The 14,456-nt window shown below is 34.7% G+C and overlaps 1 protein-coding gene across 1 annotated transcript in view; it reads right to left on the bottom strand.

The window, feature by feature from the left end:
- LOC120540048 (leucine-rich repeat-containing protein 27-like) overlaps positions 1-14,456 on the bottom strand; it is a 53,508-nt gene that overhangs the window by 17,743 nt on the left and 21,309 nt on the right. Inside the window, exons 6-7 of the mRNA XM_039770512.1 lie at positions 4,592-4,826; positions 905-1,036 (exon numbers count right to left, since the gene is read on the bottom strand). Of these exons, the coding sequence (XP_039626446.1) occupies positions 905-1,036; positions 4,592-4,826 (367 nt within the window). The remainder of the gene's footprint in view (positions 1-904; positions 1,037-4,591; positions 4,827-14,456) is intronic.

Genomic DNA, 14,456 nt, shown 5'->3' with positions numbered 1-14,456 from the left:
GTAATGAGTAGATGCTGCCAAAGGTGCATCTACTAAATACTGACTTGGTAGGATTGAATATTTATGCAATCATTTTTTTTTTTATTTGTATCGGGCTGTGTTACTGACTTCACTTGGGAAATTTTGTATGATGCTGTTGGTTAATCGTGTGTACCATATCGAGTGTATGTCTCTGTGTATTTTGTTTATCTCTAGTTTCCTACCATATACAAAGGTATGCTCAGTTGGTGCTGTATTATTAAAAGTTAAAGTGATAAAATGTCTGCATTATTCTGTCCAAATGCATTTGTAGCAGCTTTATTTTTTTCCATAAACTGTTTCTTGAACCTTTTCTGTACATATAAATATTTCTTTACTTCAGTCATTGTCTGACCTTCAGACAATTTATTTTCATAAGCTCTATATAAACTAACAATGCCTCTTAGCTCATTTTATTTTAAAAATTACACTTCTAACCTGAAAACCATCATTAAAAAATCAATTTAAATAAATGTAATATATGGTGGCATAATGGTTAGCATTTCTATCACCAATTTCCGGGAAACTGAAACTGATTTCCTGATCTGAATAAAAATAAAATGTTTGGGAAATTTAATAAACAATGAGAACTGTCTTATGACATGGTTAAATTTCAATAATGGCATAGAGTGCTACAGATAAATGGGGGCTTTCTTGACATATTTTAAAGTACCATATTTGAGCATCATGCAGCCTTTAATTTCACTAACATAATCATATAATAATTTGTCTTCTGTGTTTTAACAAACGCTATAATCACAATTTTTAAATGTATTATAAATAACAATTTGAATAGTGCATAGTATCAAATTTGTAACGAATCTTTTTAAAATATTTCCTAGCACAAATATAAAATGTGGTTTTAATTTTAAAGTTCAGTACTTACTTTTTCCGCTGTTCAAGTAATTCTTGCATTTTTTTTTCTTCATTTAATATTGCTAGCTTTTCCTCTGTTTTGCCATTATTGTGCAAATCTGCAACATGTAGTTCTGGGGTTCTCTTAAGAAATCCATTTTTTCTGAAAGGTAATGTAATTTCTTTTATGTGCTTATATATACATAAATGGCATCCTCATTTTAGAATTTTTAGAAAAGCAAATTGAAAACTGAAGAAATGAACACATTTATATAAATTATGCTTTCTGAACACCATAAATTGATTTTTAGTAAAATATTAATAAATAAAGAACATGATGAAAATGATTCTTAAAAATATGAGCTCATGTCCCTAATCAGTTTCAATTCTATTTTAAATACACAATCACCAAGAAGTTTTAGTTTGAATGGCATTTATAAATACATTGCACACGAACTTTACATTATGTATGTATGGATGTAAATGTTTGCACAGCTTTGTGACCAAGTGATGTTCCCCTATCTGAGGATGCCCCACAACACAGAAGAGCTGTTATGTGATGTTTAATTTAGGACAGACTTCTTAGTTAAAAGGCTTAGCACACTACTTAATTTGACTTTATAGAATGGAAAGGCAAGTTATAAGAGAGAAGAACTTGTACGGATTGATAGTATTTTGATTTAAACTTGTGCACATTGACAATGTTTTGATTTAAATGTGCTCAAAAAGCAGTCGGTTTGAGAATGTTATGTTATTCATATTTTTTTAGATTCACTGCTGTGGTTAACAAAGTGGTGTGTCAGTACTCTTCAGCATCACAGAGAGAATAGACAGACAGGCAAGCATTTTGCCATAAAGGCTGTAGTTCATATTTCAATAACTACATATATTACTGCTTTGAATTCACAGTGAATACCATATTAATTAGAATAGTTATGCAAGTACTTTGTTAGTTTATCGAGCATCAGTTGTACTGCTGTGTGGGATAAGGACGTAATCCTTTCTCTGTGAGAGGATACTTGCAAGGATAATTACATAAAGCATTTTTATTACACTCATTTGAAATTAGATGTATTGGCAAAGAATCCGTTGTTAGCTAAATCATTATATAACTGACATTTGAAATATGTTTTAAGATTTTTTTGTGTAATTTGCTCAATAGTTAATTTTAAAGTTCTATGAGTAAATTTTCATATGCATTGTGTTAAAAAAAAACACTGTTAGCTATTCTGTTTATCAAGTTCTTTCTACAGTTAACAGCTTTATAAAGGTAATTTTTATGTTATTATGATAGAACACTGTGGGAATGAGGACATCATTTAATGTTCTGTATATGTTTTAGCAAACCATAGTAATATGTCACATTTTACTGCGTCTGAAATTGCTCCATTTTTAAATAATAGAGCATACCATATTCAGTTTGGTTCACCGTTCAGTAATGGGTATGGAACTATTATTGACTGTTACCACATTATCTAGATCTAGACCCTTTAATATGTATCAAGGCGGAACTGTACATAACAGAATATGAGTAAAGAATAGTTCTAAACAGGTGATCCACACCATTACTTGCCCAATATTAAATGTGTGTGGTCTCAGAACTATACCATAGGTTGAGACTTCTAGGTTTTATTACCACTGACCTACAGGTAGACACAGACAATGGAAGTGAAAATGTATCCTAACCATGTAGTACAAAACCTATTTCTGCAATATAGATAACCAACAACAGAGTCAATGGGAAATAAAATAACTGAGTTATGGCATGAAGAAGAGAAACAATAATAATGAAAATGGGAGAGGCAAAGAAAAGAAGTACATAAATTTAGAAAAAGCACTTTTTTATTTTTTCATTTGTACTTTTATTTAATTCCTCTGTAATTCTCTGAGGTTCAGTTTCAGATTAATTTAATTCAGAACAAGTGACCAAGAAACTCAAAAACGTTTTTGTTGTCATGCTTATCAGAAAAATATGTAACTATGCGTGCTCTGTGATTATGGATACTGGTAATGAATGTAGTGTGTAATGTAGCCCAACCATGGTTTTCTGCATGGTATAGTTTTATTATCTGGAATTTAAAAGGCTGCTAATGAGCTGCACTGGAATTAAGAATCTTCTGATTAATAGTTTACTGCCTGGCTAGCTTTGCACTTCAAACTTACGCATACATTTCATATTCCATAAGCATGCCATTCTAAACTCACTTGCTCTTTGGTAATTATGCTATTAGCTCCGAGTTCTATGCAGATTAACAAGTGCATAGTTGTTAGGCTGAATACTTTAAATTCATTAGTAGGTTTAACTACTGATTTTACTTTTTGCTAACACAAAATCAATATGTTTTAAATATGTGGTAAAATTGCCAAATTACTTTAAATAAACTCAGCACAAAAAGCTACTTCTGGTGGCAATGAATTGGAAGGGATCTAAAGCAGCTACAGAAAAAGTGCAGAGCTAGTGTTTAATCCCCTGTATTATAGCATCACAAAAGTGCTGCACAGATTCTGGCACTGTCCTCCTCAGTGTACAATACGTTACTTTTATGTAGTTTCTAAACAAATCCAAATCATATTCTGTGATATCATCTACTGTTAAATTCTACTCCATACTTCTAAAATTTTTATTTTTATATTGTGTTGAGAATTTGTTCTGTTGTGTGTATTGTACTGTATTGTATTGACCCCCTTCTTTTTGACACCCATTGCACGCCCAACCTACCTGGAAAGGGGTCTCTCTTTGAACTGCCTTTCCCAAGGTTTCTTCCATTTTTCCCTACAAGGGTTTTTTTTTGTTTTCTGTCAAGGGCTGTCAAGAGGCAGGGCCTGTTAAAGCCCATTGCGGTACTTCTTGTGTGATTTTGGGCTATACAAAAAATAAATTGTATTGTATGTCTATTGTTTTATATTTCAGAAAGTAGGTTGTATTAAATGAAGCCCTGATGAATAGGTTTTTAATCAAATGGCAATTTACAAAAGTATGTATATAACCGCAGCTTGTTAACTGAGTTACTACACAAGACTTTCAGAATGACATTTATAGTGTGCATAGCACATTGAAGTTTTTCTATGGGAAAAACTACAATGTAAAATATAAATTAAATGTATGATGAGCTGTCAGTGTTCTTCACAGTCTGTAGCTGTTCATTTTCCTAGTGAGTAGGTGTAATTTTTATATTAAATGCTTAACTCCTCCAAAATGAAGGAATATACCAAATGTACTGAACATAATATTAATATACATTAAAAAAAGAGACAAACCTTATAAAAGTAAAAAACAGTGAGAATATGTTAGCCAATAAAAGGTGTCGTTTTGCTTAACTTCTCACAAAATCCACAGAGAAAGCAATAGTATTTAATTGACTTACAGTAATGGATCAATATTTAATGTGACGTATTGAGTCTTAGAATATTACTAAGACGGTTTTAAAATATTATAGAAACTCCCCTGCTAGAACATTTTAACAGAAAACTCCAGATCTGTAGACTTGAATTTACCTTTTCTAAAATACTGTACATTTATAGATTAAATATTTAAATCCAGACATTGAAAGACCTCTACTCTATATTTTAGAGTATCATTTCTTATTCAATTATATTTGAACCATGATTGCCCACAAATCAGATATACAATAATTTACAATACATAATTCCAAGAAAATAGACACATTTTTAATAAGAAATTTATACATTCAGCATGGGGTATATCATTGTTACAAACCTTGTAACATTTATTGTTTTTGTTTTTCTGTTGTCTTTTATATTCATCAGAGGCATATTCACAGTGGGAGTCAGCTGAGGAAACACCCAGTTTCTCATATCTTCTTCATCTTGCATCATCTGTTCCTTGAGGGTTTTAAACTTCAGCAATTCTTCTTCATTAGGCCATTCATCTGAAACCGCTAAATTAGAATTTTCCAATTCACTTAGTTTGAGCTTCTCAATTTCAGGAATTTCTGTAATACAAATATAAAAGCCATAAAATGCATGGTACAGCTATTAGATATCTAATAAAAAAAATATATATGTCATTTCTCACTTTAAAAATGAAAAATCATACTTTAGCTTAAAATAAGTATTATAATTTTTATTTTTGTTAAACATTCAGTAAGTAGTTTATAATAACAGCTAATCCTAGAACATACCAGGTAAATCTAATATTAAATTAAAGGTTTATAAAGACAAGAGACAGCATCATTTTGTTAAAGATATATTTTACATATTTTGTTAAATACAACTAAAACACAAAAAATTACATAAGTATATCACTTCTGGAAACTGACAACCAAATTTGAGAAAAACATATGGCATCATGAACTAGCAATTATATTTCCTCCCACATTCCAAAGATATGACCAGTTAATTGGGGTCTCTTAAACTGATAATGTATGAGCAAGAGTGGATGCTTGTCTAATTGTGCCTTATCATGAATTACTACCGAATCTATGGATGGTTCCTGTTTTGAGTCTAGTTTTGTGGGGATTCACTTTGTTTCATTGTAGTCTTCTAATAAAAAAAATGTCTTCTGGATATTAATTACTGGACAGATGTGCGTACATTTTATGAGAAAATTGTACGAACTCTTTCTATAACCACACTAAAACATTTTTATGCTATTAAATTAGGTGATATATTAATATTTATAGTACAGTACTATAAAATCAATCTAAGATTATATTTTTATAACAGTAATTAAATGAAAAATGAAGAAACTAAGCATGCCCTGTAGTGAGATTTAGGTGGGAAGCATTAAAATTACGCTTCTCTTTTGATAGCTTGATAGTAACATTCCTGCCTAAAGATAATATTTCAGCTGGTATCTCTTTATTAATGCTAAAAAGATTACATTTAATTAGCAATGATAATGTGGCCATAATTGGAATTAGACAAATTTCATTTTTAATACTATATGGGCTTAGCCTCTATTAGGTGAAGGGTGGTGATCAGGTTTGATGACAGGGGGTCACAGGGTTGTGGGGGACAGGTCCAGAATAGATTGAGATATTGGTAAATCTCTTCTGGAATGTGGAAAATTACTTAATTGGTGGGAAAGGAGACAGAAGTTTCACAATATATAGAAAAGTACCAACAAGGTAGATTCATACTAACACCTAAATAAAGAACTGGGTCTAGAGACAAACTTCATAACGGAGGTTAGTCTCTCACCTAATATGGATTTCCTTCTTAGTAATAACCCAGTCTAGGTGAAAAACAGTTTGGATTTATATAAATCAATGAGACAGTATCCCATGTGGGACATTAAATTTGCCAAAACTAGAAACTGTGTTGTTTTATGTATATTTGAAAATTTTAGAGATACAGTAATCCCTCCTCGATCGCGGGGGTTGCGTTCCAGAACCCCCTGCGATAGATGAAAATCCGCGAAGTAGAAACCATATGTTTGTATGGTTATTTTTATATATTTTAAGCCCTTATAAACTCTCCCACACTGTTAACATTATTAGAGCCCTCTAGACATGAAATAACACCCTTTAGTCAAAAGTTGAAACTGTGCTCCATGACAAGACAGAGATGACAGTTCTTTCTCACAATTAAAAGAATGCAAACATATCTTCCTCTTCAAAGAATGCGTGTCAGGAGCAGAGAATGTCAGAGAGAGAGAGCGACAGAAAAGCAAACAATCAAAAAATCAATACGTGCTTTTGGGCTTCTAAGTATGCTGAAGCACCGCGATAAGGTGGCATTTTTCAGAGGAGCTTCCGTATCTTCTAAGCAAACCTGTGCAAACAGCCCCTCTGCTCACACCCCCTCCGTCAGGCGCAGAGAATGTCAGAGTGAGAGAAATGCAAACAATCAAGCACCGCGCGGGAAGCATATCTTATATCATTGAGGAGTTTAGTTAATATGTAATACATGCTCTGATTGGGTAGTTTCTAAGCCATCCGCCTATAGCGTCCCTTGTATGAAATCAACTGGGCAAACAAACTGAGGAAGCATGTACCATAAATTAAAAGACCTACTGTCCGCAGAAATCCGCGAACCAGGGAAAAATCCGTGATATATATTTAGATATGCTTACATTTAAAATCCGCGACAGAGTGAAGCCGCGAAAGTCGAAGCGCGATGTAGCGAGGGATTACTGTAGTTCATTTAACAATATAATCATTACTGTTCACTGCAACTGCTAGCCATTCTAAATCGGAGTGAAATGTTCCGCAATTTCACTACAAGTCATAGATTGTCATAAACAAATAAAATGTTCTCTCAGGTTGCTTACAAGCGGGGACCAGAGTACTTTTTCCTGTCCATCATTGAGTTTTGGACCAAACAATATGGGTAGTAAGGATATCTTGAAAATGCATGGTTAATATATCTGAATTTAATTAGGCCAACTTTCTAGCTACATAAGAACTACTCAAATACAGTGGGGCAAAAAAGTATTTAGTCAGCCACCAATTGCGCAAGTTCTCCCACTTAAAAAGATGAAAGAGGCCTGTAGTTTTCTTCATAGGTATACCTCAACTATGAGAGACAAAATGAGAAAAAAAATCCAGAAAATCACAAATTTTTGATTTTTAAAGAATTTATTTGCAAATTATGGTGGAAAATAAGTATTTGGTCACCTACAAACAAGTAAGATTTCTGGCTCTCACAGACCTGTAACTTCTTCTGTAAGAGGCTCCTCTGTCCTCCACTCGTTACCTGTATTAATGGCACCTGTTTGAACTTGTTATCAATATAAAAGACACCTGTCCACAACCTCAAACAGTCCCACTCCAAACTCCACTATGGCCAAGACCAAAGAGCTGCTAAAGGACACCAGAAACAAAATTGTAGACCTGCACCAGGCTGGGAAGACTGAATCTGCAATAGGTAAGCTGCTTGGTGTGAAGAAATCAACTGTGGGAGCAATTATTAGAAAATGGAAGACATACAAGACCACTGATAATCTCCCTCGATCTGGGGCTCCACACAAGATCTCACCCCGTGGGGTCAAAATGATCACAAGAACGGTGAGCAAAAAATCCCAGAACCACGTGGGGGGGACCTAGTGAATGACCTGCAGAGAGCTGGGACCAAAGTAACAAAGGCTACCATCAGTAACACACTACGCCACCAGGGACTCAAATCCTGCAGTGCCAGACGTGTCCCCCAGCTTAAGCCAGTACATGTGCAGGCCCGTCTGAAGTTTGCTAGAGAGCATTTGGATGATCCAAAAGAGGATTGGGAGAATGTCAATGGTCAGATGAAACCAAAATAGACCTTTTCGGTAAAAACTCTACTCGTTGTGATTGGAGGAGAAAGAATGCTGAGTTGCATCCAAAGAACACCATACCTACTGTAAAGCATGGGGGTGGAAACATCATGCTTTGGGGCTGTTTTTCTGCAAAGGGACCAGGACGACTGATCCATGTAAAGGAAAGAATGAATGCGGCCATGTATCGTCAGATTTTGTGTGAAAAGCAAGGGCACGGAAGATGAAACGTGGCTGGGTCTTTCAGCATGACAATGATCTCAAACACACCGCCCGGATAACGAAGGAGTGGCTTCGTAAAAAGCATTTCAAGGTCCTGGAGTGGCCTAGCCAGTCTCCAGATCTCAACCCCATAGAAAATCTTTGGAGGGAGTTGAAAGTCCGTGTTGCCCAGTGACAGCCCCAAAACATCACTGCTCTAGAGGAGATCTGCATGGAGGAATGGGCCAAAATACCAGCAACAGTGTGTGAAAACCTTGTGAAGACTTACAGAAAACGTTTGACCTCTGTCATTGCCAACAAAGGGTATATAACAAAGTATTGAGATGAACTTTTGTTATTGACCAAATACTTTTTTTCCACCATAAATTTGTGATTTTCTGGATTTTTTTTCTCACTTTGTCTCTCATAGTTGAGGTATACCTATGATGAAAATTACAGGCCTCTCTCATCTTTTTAAGTGGAAGAACTTGCACAATTGGTGGCTGACTAAATACTTTTTTGCCCCACTGTAGCTCTGAAAAAACTGGCAAACATAAATCCTGAATGGATTCTGTTCAAGACCTCAATAGTACAAACTATTGGAATGAGCCATATTTGAAAGATGGTCAGTGCCTGTTATGGTGGCAGTCCTTGAACTCTTTCATGGACATCAGCAATGAGGGAAGCTTTTAAATTAAAGAAAGAGACTTTTTGAGGTCATAGAAAAATATTCTTGAGCAGCATTAAGTTTTTCAATTGTGTAGTGCCAATTGAGTAGGCAGGAAGTCTACAAGGCAGTCATCAACAAAAGTGAGCAAACAATGACCTCAACTTGGCATATATTTGGGAGCCGAAAGGAAAATTTTTACACATTCTTCTGAGAAAACCATACAAAGAAGAAATAATCTAATGGAACTGAAAAAGAAGGTGTACATTGTTTATGCTGTGATTCAATAGATTCCCTTTGGATACTCGCATCTGGCATGTCAATTTCTGAGGTTGAAGTCACGGCAGTGACTGAAATGATCTGGTGTGACAGCCAGTCTGAAATGTTGAAATTGCTAGATATTGAATGGGCAGTCAAACGTACCTGAAGATTGTTAAACTGGGGGACAGTCTCCATTTTTTCAAATGAGGGTGTGGTCCAAATTTTAAGTATATATAAAAAGTTTAAAAAAAAAAAAGAAGAGACCATTGTCTCAATCAAGCCTGTTAGGACAGCTAATGTTCTGCTACTGCAGAAATAAGTGAGCAGAAAAATAATTTGTTTTAAGACTGGAAAAAAAACAGAGACATTGTCAAAAGCAGGTTGATGTCAAAACCTAAAAAGCAGCAAAACCAACACCAAAGGTCAATATGCAAACCCAAAAACTTAGTTACTGAGTTACTAAAAATCCTTAATACCTTAATAAAAAAACACTGAATTACGCCCCAAAATTTGTCTGTGAATAATCCAGAAACTGAGGAAAGCAGACAACATGCTGTCATCTTAAGTAGCATTGTCATGGCGATGTAATACAATGCGACTCCCGGAACAGAAATACAAACTGGCAATGTGTAAAATAAACAAAATAATGACCAAAAATATTAATAAACCTGAAAAATATTCAGGAACCACAAACAAGTTTAGGAATAGGTTCAGCAAGACATTAAATCCAAAAAATCATATTAGAGTCCCAGATACAATCAATGGTAACGCGGATTTCCAATTAGATTTATAAGAATTAATTGTATATCTCAAAAACTTCTCAAAAGTCTTGATTCATCAACTTACTTTGCCCATTGCTTTCCAAGTGAGATCCCAATAACTATTTTATTTTATAGCTGATATTGAGAATGAAAATCTGTAAATTGAACTGTGAGGATTCATCAGGGTGTCTTAAATTTCAGGTTGAGGTGAAAATTTTTTAATGCTTTCAAAAGAGTCATAAGTCTTTGGAGTATGTCTAAACCTCTCAATGGTTTTCTTGGTTAACAAACTAGTGTATGATAGAACTAACATTTTGAATAAAACATTAGTAAAGTTTGGAAAACCTATGAAATGCCTCACTTGTTTAATATTTTCTAGCATTGAAGTAATTTTGGTTCATAACTTTGTCGAGATCAAGATCACTTGTACTCCAGAAATATAACAGAGAGCTTATGAAAGTCACATTTCCTTCATTTCACAAACAAGTTATTTTTCCTTAACTGTGATAGAAGTTCTCTAACATATTTGGGTTAGTGTTTAATTAAAAAAAGATGTATACTAAACCAAAGATCCAGAAATATGTTTGGAAAATGTTGCTGTACTCCTAATGGCCATTTGTAGTGCTAAAAGCTGTTTTCCATTCGCTTATTTTTCTTATTTACTAGGACTGCATTTGTTTATTTAATGAACATTGCAAAAGTTAGACCTTTTATAACGCTACAAGATATCAATCAGTTGCAGTTAGTTCAGAATGCAGCAGCAATAATCTTAACCAGAAAAAGAAAATTTGAGCATATCTCACTCATTTTAGTATTGTTACATTGGTTACCCGTGTTGTTAATAATTTATTTTAAAATGCTGTCAATGGTATATACTCCTCTAAATAATCTTTCTCCTTTCTATATTTTAGAGTGTCTGTCACCTTACATTCCCAGTCGTAATCTTAGATCTTCTAATAGTGATCTTCTTATTATTCCAAGAGCTACATATAACAGAAGTGGTGAGGTGTGCTTTTGCTGCTATGCATCTAGAACAATTTATCAATAGAGGTATACTGGGCTAATACCACAGAACATTTAAAAAAAACTTCTAAAAGCCCACTTTTTAAATTTGTCTTTTTCTTAGCTGCATTTTAGTCCTACCTCTAGCAGACACAGAAATATATACTGTACATATAAATATACACATATAGAGACACAGAAATATTATATTCTTCATGGATTTGCAACTGCTATTAACCTCTACTTTTCTCTGGTGATTTTTCACCACCACTACCTGATCAAAGTACTGTGCAGCTGCGCAACGCTCTGGGTGCCCGCAGGACTGAAACTACACCTGGATGGGGAATCTACTACTTCATAAACCAAGGACGGACTAGGGCAAGAGAGGACACGACAATGGTTTCTTTGTGCAAAAGGTGCATGTTTTACTTCATAAAATAAAGTGACAAGCTGCAGTCATAATTTGGAATTTATAAATAAATATTGTCTTAAAAATAAAACCAACAGTATTCTGGGGTCATAAAAAATGAGTAAAACATCATTAAAACCTATAATTTCCAGAACCTTGAGTCAGCCCATATGAGCAACATGAATTACAGTACTCACTCCATGAATACTGCCTCGTCGCTTCTATTGCCACACTTTGGTAATAAGAACAAGCAACTTAAAAATAGCGGCATTTCCTCTTTCATCACACTGAATAGCTACTGTAATCCTTAAGACCAATGTTCCAATCCCAGGTAAAACCCACATTACTGCTGCTATCATCAACAGCCTCTTTAGCTCTCTCACTGCCCCATCCCTTGGAACCTGCAGTGAGACACCAGAACCCAAAGTCTCACTTGGTGATAACTGCAGTACAGCATGCTTGACACCCTTTTTAGGACCTTTATCTGATCAAGCGTTCTTCACTCTCATGTTTAGCCTCATTTTCTACAATCATGTATGCGCGCATACTATTCCTTCTCTGATTTCTTCCCCTCCGCCCTCACCTCTGTGAATTTATCTAAATAATGAAAGCACTGCCATAGCTGCCACAAGGAGCTGTTAATGAGGGGCAGATGCACTGATCTCAACAAATGCATGTTGTTTCTAATTAGCCAAATATCCCAACCATTCTTGGAGCTTTTTTGTGCCCTTCTCAGCCATCTGACCACAACACCGGACTTGCCTTTAGAGACTTCAAAACAAATCTACAAAATTTAAGAGACAAAACATGAAATATCTTGGGTTTATACTGTCTGCAATGAAATTCAAATTAATTTTTTTTTGTTTTTAAATCTGCATTTTCTATACCGTCCCAACATTTTCTGATTTGGGTTTGTAAATAGTGGTGACCCGTTGACGTCACATGACACATTTGCAGTAGAAGGTGTTAGTAATGGGGGCTGTTACTAAGAGTATAGATATGCAAGACATTGTCATCCTTGAATGGGAACAGAAATGTAGAGGAACAAACTGTAAAATAAACAAAATAGATACAGAAACGTTAACAAGTTGGAAAAATACAGTAGTGCTGAAAGAGGTTCTGAATGAGATTAAACCGAGAAATTCGTAACAGCTAATAGTTAACCTGTCCTAGTATTTTAGCCAGATACATATTAAAAATTGTTAATGTTTACTCTTCATAACATAAATTAGTTGGTAGTTTGTTCTAGATTCTTTTGAAAAATTACTTCCTCTATTCCATCTATTCTCAGCCATTGTATTTAAATATGTGATAAAACTGAACTGAGAATAGTGGACATCAGAATTAGGTCCTCATGTAGTCGAGGTTTAGATGTCTGTAGTCTCTGGTGCTTATAACAACAGTGTGTGGCCACATTCAGTATAGTATTTGCATCAGCACCTTGAAATCTAAGATGAAAATCTTCTGATTTTAAATATCTTAGAATCAAGTGTGGGCAAGTGCAGTATTGGCAGTAAAGTGGAAGCTATGTTCTCATACCACAGTCAAGACTCTTCATATACCAATCAATCTATGCTCCCATCCTCACCTGTGCTTTGAGCAGCGACAGAAAGAAGAATATTGGCATAAAAGGTTGAAACAAGATTCATATACAGTACATTGTTGTTGAGCTCACTTTCCATAACAAGGCAGTCTTTGGATTTGAGCTACTGCTACTTCAAAATTATAGGAGCCAGCGGAGGTGTAAAAAATTGGATAGATTGCCTTCTTGGCATGAAATGTTTAACAAACACAGTCCACTAGGTGAGACTCATGCTTAAAGAAATATCTTTCTCAGCTGCACTGAAAGCACTGGAGAATTCCCTACAGGACTGTTTCTGGAGAAAATGAAGTCTGGTTTATCATGCTCAAGATGTTATTACTACAACCTTCAACCGTCAAAAGGATAGGTAAATGGAAATTGAGAATCTTTGAAGCAATGCAAGTCTATCTTATTTTGGCTTGTGTGCCCATCATGTAAGAAACTACAAATTCACGTCAATGAAACACATTTATTAGGTTCACTTAATTTTCCTCTAAAATGACCAGTACACTGTAGATTTTATTCTGAAAAAAATTATATAAATCTCCTATAAACATTTATTCCAAACTTGTTCCAACTACCTCTATTCCAAACTTGTTCCAACTACCTCCTTGTGCGGAGTTTCTGCTAGAAAACGATAAAACTGATATGGTAACTAATGGTAATTTCTCTGATTCAGTGAATTTTAATGTACTATAGTCCAACACAGCAGCAACATATTTTCTAAAATGGTCATCATGAAGTGCTGCTACTATACATTGTATACTGTAAGATACTCCACAGAAATAGCTTCACAAATAACCTGTTACTCAGAAAAGAATGAATAATTATGAGAGAGAGAGTGAAACCAAGTGCTATATGTGTTTCATATAGGCAGTTAATGGATGGCTGCATTAGAGCTGAATTATTGATCATTTTAAAGATGAAAACACACTGTCAGTATGGCAGCTCCACACTGGAATACCGATAACTTCTTAGGTAATGCCAGTTTTAACACACATAAACAAAAGATTATTTCTATAGTTTCATTTTTTTTTCTGGTTGGTAAAATAAAAAGAAGAAGAATAATAAGGGATACTGGTAGTGGTCTACGCTCTATGCAAAGAAATAGTTTATAATTTAAATTTCTTACTTGCTCACTTACTTTGAGGTTCTTAACAAGTCATCCTAAATTTAGTTATCACTAGTGATGAGCAAACTCTGCTGAATTTGATTTGTCTCGAGTTCGGCGAAATCATGGAAATGTTTGCAAACTTTGCAAAATGCATTTAAGTCAATGGGGAAGGAACTAGTTTTGAGTTGATTATAATGGTGAAGTGGTCTTTAAATTATCCCTGCGGGCTAGAGAAAAGTCTGCCAAAAACTCTGGACTGATTATTGCGGCCAAACATGTGATCGGAGCTGTGAGGCACCAATGCCTGCAAACACGGATCAGTGTTATACTGTATATTCAGCGCATCTCAGTAGCTGAAAAGGCACTTTATTTT

The sequence above is a fragment of the Polypterus senegalus genome, chromosome 1, assembly GCF_016835505.1.
Source record: "Polypterus senegalus isolate Bchr_013 chromosome 1, ASM1683550v1, whole genome shotgun sequence".
Classification (NCBI taxonomy): Eukaryota; Metazoa; Chordata; class Cladistia; order Polypteriformes; family Polypteridae; genus Polypterus; species Polypterus senegalus.
The sequence above is the reverse complement of the archived record's forward strand: the minus strand, read 5'-3'. Positions and strand labels throughout refer to the sequence as shown.